Source organism: Mytilus edulis, chromosome 8 (genome assembly GCF_963676685.1).
Source record: "Mytilus edulis chromosome 8, xbMytEdul2.2, whole genome shotgun sequence".
Lineage (NCBI taxonomy): Eukaryota > Metazoa > Mollusca > Bivalvia > Mytilida > Mytilidae > Mytilus > Mytilus edulis.
The window spans coordinates 42,977,558-42,990,513 of record NC_092351.1 but is presented as its reverse complement, the minus strand read 5'-3'; the positions used below and the strand labels follow the sequence as shown (position 1 = coordinate 42,990,513).

The 12,956-nt window shown below is 34.2% G+C and overlaps 1 protein-coding gene across 1 annotated transcript; it reads right to left on the bottom strand.

Annotated features, from left to right (window-relative positions):
• Window positions 1-892: 892 nt before the first annotated feature.
• On the bottom strand, window positions 893-6,394 carry LOC139485618 (uncharacterized). The gene is made up of 3 exons (XM_071270235.1): window positions 6,027-6,394; window positions 4,024-4,164; window positions 893-1,459 (listed from the first exon to the last, which is right to left on the bottom strand). Exons 1-3 carry the CDS (start codon window positions 6,268-6,270, stop codon window positions 1,113-1,115), a joined length of 732 nt encoding a protein of 243 aa, XP_071126336.1. The 5' UTR covers window positions 6,271-6,394; the 3' UTR covers window positions 893-1,112.
• Between the last annotated feature and the right edge of the window lie 6,562 nt (window positions 6,395-12,956).

Here is a 12,956-nt window from a genome sequence, read left to right as displayed (position 1 = left end):
GTAGTGTTGTATGATTTTTAAATTTAGTTCCTTTTTTATGTTTAGGAGTTAAGTATGACGTAACTGAACTTTTTTCGTTTAGGGGCCTGCTGAAGCATTTCTTTCGCTGTGTTGAATACCCATGTATGCCTTCAGCTGTTCTCTGCTCTTTGTTCCAGTTGTTGTCTCTTTGACACATTCCCAATTTCCCTTCTCAATTTTATTCTTAGAAACTTCTACAAGATTATATTGTGTCCTTGATGTTTTTCACTTTTGATCAGATCTTTAAGTTTTAAAGAAACCTGATTTTCTTCTTGGTAAAGGCCAATCCACTCTTCATGACATGGCTGCTGCTGTTCTTCTTCAGGTCTCTAATGCTAATGTCAGCGATGAACAGAGATACTTACTTTAATTTAAATGTCTGTTTTACGGCTAAACAACCAGCGGACGAATATTTGACAAATTTAATGTACTTGAATTTTTACATTTTTTAAAAGGTGCCCCCTCTTTTTTTTAAATATTGGATGCGCCACTGCGGGACGTCTTTATAGAAGCACATTTTATATTGCTTGCACGAACAATTGAAGTGCATTACGATTGTTGTCTGCTTATCAAATTATGGATACTTGAAATGTAATGTAATTGTTTAATGTTTTTCAAATGAAAGTTATATTTTTCTCGTCCATAATATACATAAAATAATTGTCACTGGAAATAATGCAAGCTATAACCAATCAATCATTGAACAACCGTACAGTATTGTAAACTTCGGATCCTTTTAGTTATAGAGACGCTTTATTACTGCACACGACAAAGAAAGTGACAACCTCACATGTATACCGACCAACTGAAACTGCATGCAACTTGCGGAAATTGCATGATATTGATGCAATTACAGAGGCCAACCAACGAATGCATTTTTCATACCATTTATTTTCTTTTAAGTTTATACGTGTGTGCTTTTGAATATCATATATAAAATGTACATTAAATTTTATAATAACAGTATTGGTATAAGTTAACTTATCAATCGTCATTTTATATTTTCATATACAAATTGCATTGATTGGTTGACGCACAAATCATTTTTGTTATTATTCTTTACGAGGTACGCTACCACAATTACCATAGTTCTATACGATTCTATGTTTCTCCTGGTCTTGTCGATATGGTGGTGGGTCTTGTCGATATGGCGGAAGCCCTTGTCCATATGGCAGCGGCCCTTCTGTATACGGCTGTGTTTGTGGATATTCGGTCATTGCAACACCAGAATACACCTGACCCCCTTGGGCTGGTCTAGCAGCGGTGTGCTGGCAGTACATGCGGCTAACATATATCATTATGATCCCACAAAAAAAGGCTCCAACACCACTTAAAATCAAAGAGTATGGGACGCCCATGGGTATGAGTGAGTGCATATGAAAAGATACATGTATCATGCGGGTAAGCCAACGCCCGACTGCTAAAAATGTAGATATTCCTGAAAAAGAGATGAAACCTTTGAAGATGCACTTGTTTACGGTAAACAATGCTTTTCCTGCAATTATACTATAAGATGCTGGAGAATGAAAATTAAATCAAATAAGAGTGACATTTTAATAAGTTCATATTTTATTCCTAGCATGTTTGACAAATATTGTATACTGATTTTTACAGTTGTGGCAGTAATCAACTACATTTGTTTTTGTATTCTTATTACTCTCAAAAGTCAAAATTCAAGTTTTACCAAATACAAGGGTAATTAATTTAAACACTGTCAACAACCATGAAATACTCGTCCTTATCTTTCTATGTAGGGAATGTTAACAAATCGCTTAAGAGTCGTTGTCATTAAACTTCACTGCCAGAACCTCGAGCCATTCATGACCAATTGCAAATTGGTATCAACTGCTTGAGTGAAATACAATATTTTTGAGATAAAGGTTGAATCTAATACTGTGGATTCATTAATATTCGTTGGATTCCAATTTTCGTGGATTCCGTGGAAACGGGGGAACCACGAATTTGAATGTTCGACGAATTACAAAATTTATTAAGGAATGTATGCAAAACCACGAATTCAATATCCACGAATATGCAATAAAATTGAGAATGGAAATGGGGAATGTGCCAAAGAGACAACAACCCGACCATAGAAAAAAACAACAGCAGAAGGTCACCAACAGGTCTTCAATGTAGCGAGAAATTCCCGCACCAGGAGGCGTCCTTAGCTGGCCCCTAAACAAATATATACTAGTTCAGTGATAATTAACGCCATACTAATTTCCAAATTGTACACTAAAATTAAAATAATACAAGACTAACAAAGGCCAGAGGCTCCTGACTTGGGACAGGCACAAAAATGCGGCGGGGTTAAACATGTTTGTGAGATCTCATCCCTCCCCGTATACCTCTAGCCAATGTAGAAAAGTAAACGCATAACAATACGTACATTAAAATTCAGTTCAAGAGAAGTCCGAGTCTGATGTCAGAAGATTTAACCAAAGAAAATAAACAAAATGACAATAAAACATAAATAACAACAGACTACTAGCAGTTAACTGACATGCCAGCTCCAGACTTCAATGAAATTGACGGAAAGATTATGATTTCATCATATGAACATCAGGCACAATCCTTCCCGTTAGGGGTTTAGTATCATACCATCATAACATATATGAGAAGAACATAATCCGTGTCATGCCAACAACTGGTTTTTGAATAAATGTGTTTAGTTCCGATGCAAAGACCCTATAAGTGAATCAATATTAACGCCAAAATATGCAATCTTCAATGACCTGACAACAGTATCGTAACTATATGCAAGTTTTCCTTACACCACGAAAATGAATACATCGAAGTTTATAAGAAAACCATGCACACTAATTTTTATACCGATCTCTTTAATTTAATGATGCATGCATTGCATCAACTGTCTGCTGATTTTCTTTTACTATTGAATCAGGTTTGGTATCATTTCTCGCTCATAAAAGTTAAGTTTTGTTTATCCGATATCTTGCAGTATTTTTGTGGACTTTTTAGCAATTTTTTCTTGTCAATGCATGCATCTATAATAAAGCAATGTAAACTTTAATTCGACAGAGTTAGACACTTCCATTCATTTTTACTACCTACTGTTTTTCACTTGATTTTCTTTTTCAATCGTTTTAGTTTCGACTTTATTAAATTATGTGATGGACAGGCGTAGAAACGAACGTTAATAAAAAATGTGTAAATCATAAAACCCTCAATAAATCTGCATAGTTCGGATGTAAAAAAAGTGTGCACATTCAAAAATAAATAGAAAACAGAATTAAACAGAGTAAGAATCTCCTATACTATGTTTTTCTCTGCTGTAAAATAGAATGGTTTGGTCCCATCAGGCCTTTTAAAAACTGTATATGAACGTAAATCTTAAGCTTCAATACCTTTGTAGAAAGTAAACAGACCAAGACCAATTTTATTGTCCTCTTTTAAAGATTCTTTAAAAGTATCGAGAAAAAAACATAATACAGAATTGTATTGAAACAGGTGACGCTCCTTCACACAGGTAGCACTACCTGCTCACGGTTTAAACATACTTTTTACTAAAACATTTAACCGGTGTGTGTTTCACTCACAATATAAAATTGTAAAATTGTAAAATCCAACTGTAACTTGAATAGAAAAGAATTTATATCGCCTACCTAAAATATTATTGCTGTTGGTAATAAGTGCTAATTTTGCATGTTTTGTCAAAATTTTACACCGTACAGCGCTTACCAAATGACATTTTATGAATTGATCAAGGACAAATCTGTATTAGCTTGCCAACATCTATATACTTTAGGGTTTGTCTCACCGAAAAGAATTTTGACTTTTTTACTATAAATTCAACCAAACAATATTAATAATTCTGTCTGACCGAATGATTTTTTTTGTCTGTAAGACAAGAGTTTGGGATACACTGCTGTTGAATATATTTTTCAGAAATCAACCTAATGTTGTGGTCTTTTTTATATTCTTCAAACACATTCGACACCCCCCCCCTCCCCCCCCCTTTGTGACAAAACACTAACTACTGACCTGCTATGATGTACATTATGAATATAGCAACCAAAACACTTTTTGTTCCTTCTTTTTTGTATGTAAAAGTCAGTATGACTGATATTAAACTTAGGACTATTCCCAGGATAACTTCTACCTGGTATTCAAGCAAACCAATAGCTACAAATTAGAGAAGTTTATGTTAATCATAATACAAAGATGATTGTAAATTATAATAAAACACGCGTGCCTGTGTTTTGTAATAGACACAGTTTCTGTTACTCGTTAAAGTTAGGTTCACACTGCCGATCAGATCAACTCGATGATCCCGATTGTTCAAGTTTCCACGATCGAGCCCAAGCATTACCAAATTCTTCATCGGGCCTGTTTACGACTTATACCCGACTGCTATCAGACTGTACACGACCTTAACTCGCCCTTTCACGACTCCATCACGACCACAAATTGAATACATATTCGATAATTGCGACCAATTCGCGATCGTTACACTATCTTTACTCGACTAGCTAGACGAAATGAACTAAAATTTCAACCTGATCTCAACTAGACCTGCTCGACCTAATCGTATAGGGGTTGTAGGGATAGTCGGGAATTGATCCGGTATGTACAATTTAATAATAGAAACGTCTGATTATTTTTTTATGACCCGCTACACCGGAGAGGGCATTTACAAATGATACCATTGTCTGTCCGTAAGAACGTATGTACGTCAACACAATTAGTTTCCGTTCTCTAATCTTATTTTGTCTTAACCAAATTTTATGAAACGTATACACAATGCTTATTACCTTCCAACACAGATCGAGTGCGAATTTGGGTAACGTCATATTCGCCGTTCTTAGAAATGTCTTATATAATGTTACATGCAAGCTTGTGCATTATCTGTGTCCCATAACACACTATCGTTTATTTGGTTAGATTCAGTACAACAACGAAGTTCTCAGTAAATATCTACATAGAAATAAAGCAGTTTGATTAGTGGGCAAGGTGGTTAGAGTTCAGAGAGACAGGGTAATAGCTGTAACGGAGCTTGAATTGAGCACAGAAGACCAACAAGAAGGCATAGACATCAACGGGCGCAGAGAAATCTAGGTGAGGATGTGGATGAAACGGGGACCACTGTGTAGGCAGCATGAAACAAAATCATTAAAAAAAAAAAAACTGAACTTCGAGGAAAATTCAAACCGTAGTCCCTAATCCAAAATCCAAATCAAAAGTATGAGAGACGTGCATAAGCGCAACAAAGAGGTCCTATTAGTTATAAAAACTTTCTAAGAGTGAACGACGCTAATATGTTATAGTTTTACATGTACTGCTCTTTTAGTTAGATAGCAAAATACATAAAGTTTACTGTCCCCTTTTCCTTGCTTTCAAATCAAGCCTGCTGTTTGTGTCATATCGTGTGCATATGTATGTAATCAGTGGGTTTTTTCCCCATAGAACTAATATCTAGTAGTTGAATGGTTAAATGTATTCATCTTTGGTGTATCCATGGCAACAGCGAAAAAAAATAAAGATTAGAAATATTTCGCAAAAGTATAAAGAATAAAGAAAAAGAGCCCAACAAATTACAGAATACATAAATTGTTTTAATTTGCTGTTTTACTTAAAATACCATTCTATCATTATCATCAATGTTAAAAGATTTTATATTTAATGCTAAATTTGAATTTTATATTACGCAAAATTATATGAATTGAACAGGTTGGTAGAATTATACTGTTAGTACGGATCTCTTTGTACATTTATGAACTAATTATTTCTGTACTTCAATATAACACATTTGATTACAAATAAATTCCCAATCAATGTCTGCATAAGCACACTGCGTTTTTCAATGGGATAAAATTAAAATACATGAATTCATGTCATGCAAAAAGTTACGTGTAGATGCTTATGATTATTTTGATTGATTTTTTTGTTTAGTTCATGTCTCATTTGTATTCCCCGTACATAATTTATAAAAATAAATATAGTCATGAATGCTTTTATCCAACCAATATAATAACAAAAGTACATACTTATAGCGTTGGATCCAATAAAATCTCCATACCCCACAAGTTTTCTAAAATCTTCCCCTATAGCAACACAATAAAATAATCCCATATGTACTTCAATTATACTGTCTGAAGAATGATGGCGTTCTCCACTCATTTTAGCACGTACTTCAGCAGTGTCAAAGGCAAACCACCAGGGAGAGAAAGCTCCAGCACACAATAAAACCAATGTTATTATTCCAAAAATTGCAGGAAACCGTTTTTCCATTTCATTTACTGTGAATTTATAATAAATTAGCCATCGGCTTTTTAACTGTGTTTGTAAACACGGTTATTTCATGAGATCAAAAAGGGTTATTTCTACCTTTATAAAATCGCCATTCTTCCGGAACGGACGAGTTTATATCAATAGACAAGGAATTGTTTTAAATTGGTTAAATCTAATGTAAATAGGTCAAAGTTATATATATCTTTAAGGTTGTTTATCCCTTAGAAAAAAGAAGTTCTATGTACTCCATGTGAAGTGAATGTTATATTTCATGGAATCCAACTCGGTGATTTTCTAGCCATTTAGCAACATTGACTTATCCTTCCTGCAAGTTGGACATGATGATATGGGTGTCTTTTTTTTTTTTAACTTATGATGCAATGGCTGTATCAAGTCTGGACTATGACGGTTATTATCCATTCGTTTGATGTGTTTGAGCTTTTGATTTTGCCATTTGCTTAGGGATTTTTTAGAATTTAACTCGAAGTTCAGTATTTTTGTTAATTTACTTTTTACAATAATTTCTTGTTCCCTTTGTGACTTAACGATAATGTTATAGGTCATGGAATACAAACACGAGAGTCATTTGATCGCATGGGCTTCATTCATTCTATAGTCGGATCTATACAAGTATGGGTGTCTTTTGACTGTGTTCAATACTTCAATAAATATAACCGGTCATAAATTTAAATAGGTTGCCAAGTTATATGCGTTCGGCTGGGAAAATTTATTTTAGTAAATCTGTAAAGGTGCATTTAGTAAGATATAATAAAATATGATTTTTTTTATCATAAAAGTGGAATAGTGTACTGGTCATTCGTTAAGCAGTCATTTTGATTACATTTTGTCAATTTTAGCCAAAAAACACCGCTGCGGATTCAATCCATTTGCAAGTGAATAATGCGACCTTATTATTTCTTTATTCGAATTCATGTCACCTTCTATTTAACCTGTAGTTAAATATGGGGTTACACATGAACAACCCTTACCGAAAAATAAGCCCCTCGGCAAACATTTGCAGCAAACATTGCCGCAACCATTTTACCATGCAAATGAAGGTTGCGGCAAGAATGCTGCAAACATAATTATGCAAATTAGATTTGCCGCAAGCTTTCGGCAATTGTTTGTTGCAAACTTGCGGCAAACTCGCAGAAACTACACATATATGAATGTCATGGTGTAGACACATTCAGTTTATCTTTTCAAAATACACAGCAATATTTCTACAAAGCCAATTTCTGCCTGTATATAAACAGTCATTGAACGAATTCTTGCAAACTTATGAGATTGAAGGAAAAACATACATGCATTTTAGTTTTGAAAAAGGGAGCAGGGGTCATTCTCAAATGACATCATATACTTGTATTAAGAAATGGAAAAGGATAAATCTCAAATGTGTATTGAGTATATAGCTAGGTAATAATTGCATTACAGAATTAAACTCAATTTTGATAAACATGGTACAGTACATCAGTTATTCAAACTTACAATAGCTAATGTTTTTCAAACACACAAACATGTATATATAGTTGCTTACTTAATCATATGTCATTAATTATTTTATTAAAACATGCAGTTCTATGAATTATTGGTGCTTACAAAATTACATACTGAATATCCTATATTAATGAACCAAAATGCCTCCTTGATCTCTTATATGTGAAATGCATTTTCCAAACACAACCAACATGACCTAGCCACAAATTCAAATTGTTAGCTTCCAGGAAGTGCCAACTGGGCATGCTCTGTCAGTATTGTGCAATTCTTGCAATGTTCTGGTGAACATAAAGAATGGTCAAAGTTTTCGGCAATCTTGCGGCAAACGTATAGAATGGTCAAAGTTTTCGGCAATCTTGCGGCAAATATTCTTTGTTATCTTAAACTTTCTGGCAATCTTACGGCAAACATCGATGTTTCTGCAAACTTGCGGCAAGCTTGCAGCAAAAAGCTGCAATGTTTGCCGGAAGTTTGCAGCTAGCGGCAAACATCTGCAAACATTAAGTTCTGTGTTCCTGCAAACTTTTTGTTTGCTGCAACTCGTACTTATACAGGTTCAAATGTTCAAATGATGAAAATAAAGGCAACAGTAGTATACAGCTGTTCGAAATTCATAAATCGATTGAGAAAAAACAAATCCGGGTTACAAACTAAAACTGAGGAAATCCATCAATATATAAGAGGAGAACTTCGACACAACAGAAACACAGCATTAAAATGTAACACACACAGAAACAAACTATATTATAACAATGGTCATTTTCCTGACTTGGGACAGGACATTTTAAGAAAAATATTGGTGGGTTGAACAAGGTTTTGTGGCTAGCCAAACCTCACACTCCTATGGCAATGTTAAATATATCACTAAAATGACACCATTATATGACAGGAGTACAGTACAAATAATTGCAAGAACATTTATGACAGAGGATTACGCAAATAAACAATACAGTAAAGTACATTTCGACAATAAAAAACTGAAGTGAACAAAAAACAAACGACGATGCAACACACATTTGTTAAAACTGATGATTAACATATTTGCTTAATTTATACAATGAAATCAAACAGACATAGAAAATCAAATTGCAAATGTTCAGTGCCTATGTGTATTTAAATTTACGTTTATAGCGGGTTCGGTCACCGTAGGCAGTATAAGAATGTCATCCCGATGGCTATATGGGTGGCATTTAGATTTAACTACCCACAAAATACGTATACATATTATCGAGTCCATGCAATATTAATTTTTATTATTTTAGACTTTTGGTTAGTTGGGTATTCGTTTTAGTAGGTTATCAAATATGAGTCAAGACGATGAACATGAGTTTAACAGCTAATGTCCCTTCAAAATTATACAGAAGAAAGCCTTCTATTTTTAAATAAATTCTCCTATTTTTTAGTCCTGTTATGTGTGTTCCATCTGTATTGACAAAATATACTCATTTAAAATATCTCGATATATTAAGCAGATTATCGACAAATGAATATCAAACTTTTTAAGTTAGTGCCTTTCTTTGTTCACAGTCATCAAAACTTCGAAACCCAAATATTTGAAATCTATTTTTTTTTAATTATGAAACCTCTATCATAGAATTTTTTACATCAACGAGGGTTATAACTTTGAGAAACAGTCACATCGTATCAACCGACCAATTGAAACAATTGAACACCGATGCGATTGGTTTGCGTTATGAGTACCCTTTGATGAATAAGATTAAGATTTGTAACAGTCCTTCTTTAATAAGTTGTATCTTATGTGTCAATCTCACTTGGATAAATGAGATGCAACTCACAAGGAAATATGGGTCATCGACCGACATTTCATCATCAATATGTCAAATGTAAAAAAAATTAAATAACAGTCCAGACCAAAATTCAAATCTGAGGCTTATTAAAAAGTCGTGAGATCTGGAACAGAATACACTGATTTGTTAGGATTGGCAGAAGGTCGTTGGTTCGTACCGGGCATTCCTATTCCTTCCTCAAATAATAAAAACTTACCTAGGAGAAAGAGCCTATAATGCTGAAATGTGCGTTGAAATACCGAAAATTCATCAATTAATATGATATTCTTGCAAGTTAATCCTATCGGAACTATTATGCCGCTTTTCACATTTCACGAACAAAAAGTGATGATTAATTGACTACGACACTGGAAGTATGACAACCACCATTGTCGATATGTTTAAGCTTTTGATTTTGCCATTCTACCTTACAGTTCTGTTTTTTTTGTTATTTTACTTTCATTAAATAAAACATAACTAAATTATAAGTAAATTGTAAATCACAAGTAGATATACCGTTATTAAATAGCTGTTCAATTTGATGAGACTGTCAACAAAGTAGGAGGTTTAGCGCTATAAAACCTGGTTTAATCCACCAATTTCTACATGTACATTTGAAAATGCCTGTACCAAGTCAGGAATATGACAGTTCTTGTACAGTCGTTTTTGATGTGTTTTGTCATTCTATTTTGCCATGTGATTGTGAACTTTCCGATTGAATTTTCCTCTGATTTCAGTATGTTTGTGATTTTACTTTTTTCATATATGAAGACGCATGTATGTTCCAATCGTGGTAACCGTCCTTCTTTTTCCAGAATGTGACCTACCGAATGTTATTTTTCACCGGGCTTGTACTTACATTACCAACACGAAGGGTCGAGCAGGATATGTTTGCCCATACAGAGAACCTCAGATCAGACCATTTTTTGAAGAGGTTCGTGTTCTCAGTCTTTTAAGTTTTCTATGTTTTGTTTTGTTATTGTTGTTTGTCATAAACAACTAGTAAGCATTATTAAATAATCAGCACCTTGACACAACTAATTTCTATGTTCAGAAGTACGGCCCAAACGACGAATTCTACGTTAAAACACAAAATTGATAAAAAAAAATCGAATAATTATAACGAGATGAAAGAGAGACGAAAGATACCAGAGGGAAATTTGAACATAATTCTTTGAACTTAATTCGAAAAATACCTGACAACGCTTTGACTAAAAATAAAAGACCAGCAGAGAAGCATTAATACACAAAACACAAAACATAAGCAATGTACATATTGCTAGCAAAACTATGTGAAGTGATGCCTGTATGATCCTATCTTATAAAATTTAAATCATTGTAAAAATAGAAGTAGATGTGGTATGATTGCAAATGAAACAACTCGTTACCAGGGACCAAATGACAAGAGAAGTTACAAAAATGTATCAACTATAAAAAACAATGTAGGAAAGACCTATGTTCATATATATATATAGTACGCCCATATTCACAGAAGTTTAAAAAAAAAAACGGAAGGCATTTATCTGACACCGACCTGTGAATGTGTTCATCTAATCATAGCAGTTTTGTCTTGGCGTAGACAATCATCAAATTATTGATTTTATGTTAGTTGATCCATCGTTGCTACTTCGTGGTACCTCAGTATCCGAAGGGTCTTAGTGGTTCGTCTACTTATCATCTGTCAACACCTGATGTGACGAGTTCGAACATCATACGGAGTAGGTACAATGAAATACAATCTAAATTTACATGGACTGTCACTTTTAATTTCATATCAAATATATCTGTGGTTCTCTCAGGCTTCTTCCACTACACTCTGACCGCCACGATAAAGACAATGGCGCTAAAAGAGGCATTACACACTTTATGTGGTGTTGCCAAAAAACAGTTCACTGACTTTTTTAATCATATATTAACTAAATCTAGAAGAACCCAATCTTAGTAACAAATAAAAATATCAAACGGAGTGCGAGACCCGATGCGTATGTCTGATAACCGTCTCTTGCAATACCGGTACCACCTTACCTGCTAATCTAAACCAAAAACTTTCTATTATCCATGAACACTTTTTTCATCGATTTTTGATACAACAACGCGTTTCGTTGAAATTTGTGGAAGGCAAATAGACATGTAAGATAAATAACTATTGACATTTGAGAGTCGAGAGTCTATAGTTAAGAAATTTAAATTAAGGACCATCTCAAAAAATGAAATAATTATTGTTGATTTACACGTTACAATAACAAATTTTATCATTGCTATCAAAGCGCGTATCTAACCTATTTGATAATGGGAATCCATAACCTGGAACACCACAAAACGTTCACATAATTAAATACTTTAAAAACAAAATCGAAAAAAGGGGGAGTTCTTACTCCTAGAATACCCCCATCCAGAGTCCGCCAATGCTACCTCACTCGATGATAATGTTTAGCAGTTCAGATGCTGAATTTACTTGGAAATAGAATACTGAATGTAGGGACTTGGGGACGTCCAAATACGTTGTCTCCCAGAAATCGACTTTTGATGGTTATCTTGTGGCTAAAAACATATCCGTGTTATTCGATTTTGTCTTTGTTATTTATTGTTTCTTCATTTACTGTGTCACATACACTTGATGGAAACTAACGTTGTTATGGGAGATTATTTTCTCCATTGGATTGGCCGTCGAATAACGAGTCGTTGTCCTTGCAAGGCGAAAGGCCAGGACTGCCCAACGCAGTCGGGCCACTAGATGGTACATCTCATGCAATTTATCGCCCGCAAACAAAGCCACAGAACAAATTTATTCCGGACACAAACATATGCACTGTATACACACCCAGGTTTTGATAGGCAATAAATCATATACGACTAGAACGCAGCTGTTTCCCTGGCCACCGAAATATTGCACATCAATTCAACTCGATACCAAAAAAAGGATACGGACTATAACTTGATTTACCAGAGAACATTTTTATATTAGCAGATAAAATATATGCTAACCGTTATCCAATAATGACGCCTTACTAAAGACACCAATTGCGACATAAAACAAGAGGCCGTGCTAATTAACAAGACACTAAATCGTCGCATCGGAGAATGCAGAGTTAATGTCGAACATGCCATTCGTAGACTCAAATGTTATAAAGTACTTGGTACAATGTGGCGTCATCCGCGTTGGAGAAAAACTAACTCAAGATTGTTAAACTTTGGGGTGATATGGTAGATAGAGGGACACAATTTAATTGACTGAAAATAATAAAATTCTTATTTTTAAATGTTTCATTTTGGTTAACGTAATGAATCATAATAAACTATGTTATCAATAGAAAATAGTTATTACTTTTTTTGAGACGACCCCTTTAATATGTTTATTGTCTTTCGAGTCTCGTTTGTTGTTTGTCAAAAATATTCATTTAT

Excerpts from the sequence above, each read along its gene's own strand:
- LOC139485618 (XM_071270235.1), bottom strand. The coding sequence starts at position 6,270 with ATGGAAAAACGGTTTCCTGCAATTTTTGGAATAATAACATTGGTTTTA. Across the intron at positions 4,165-6,026 it reads TATTGGATCCAACGCTATAA|CTATTGGTTTGCTTGAATAC; the intron begins GTATGTACTTTT and ends TCTAATTTGTAG. Across the intron at positions 1,460-4,023 it reads CATAATGTACATCATAGCAG|GAATATCTACATTTTTAGCA; the intron begins GTCAGTAGTTAG and ends TCTCTTTTTCAG.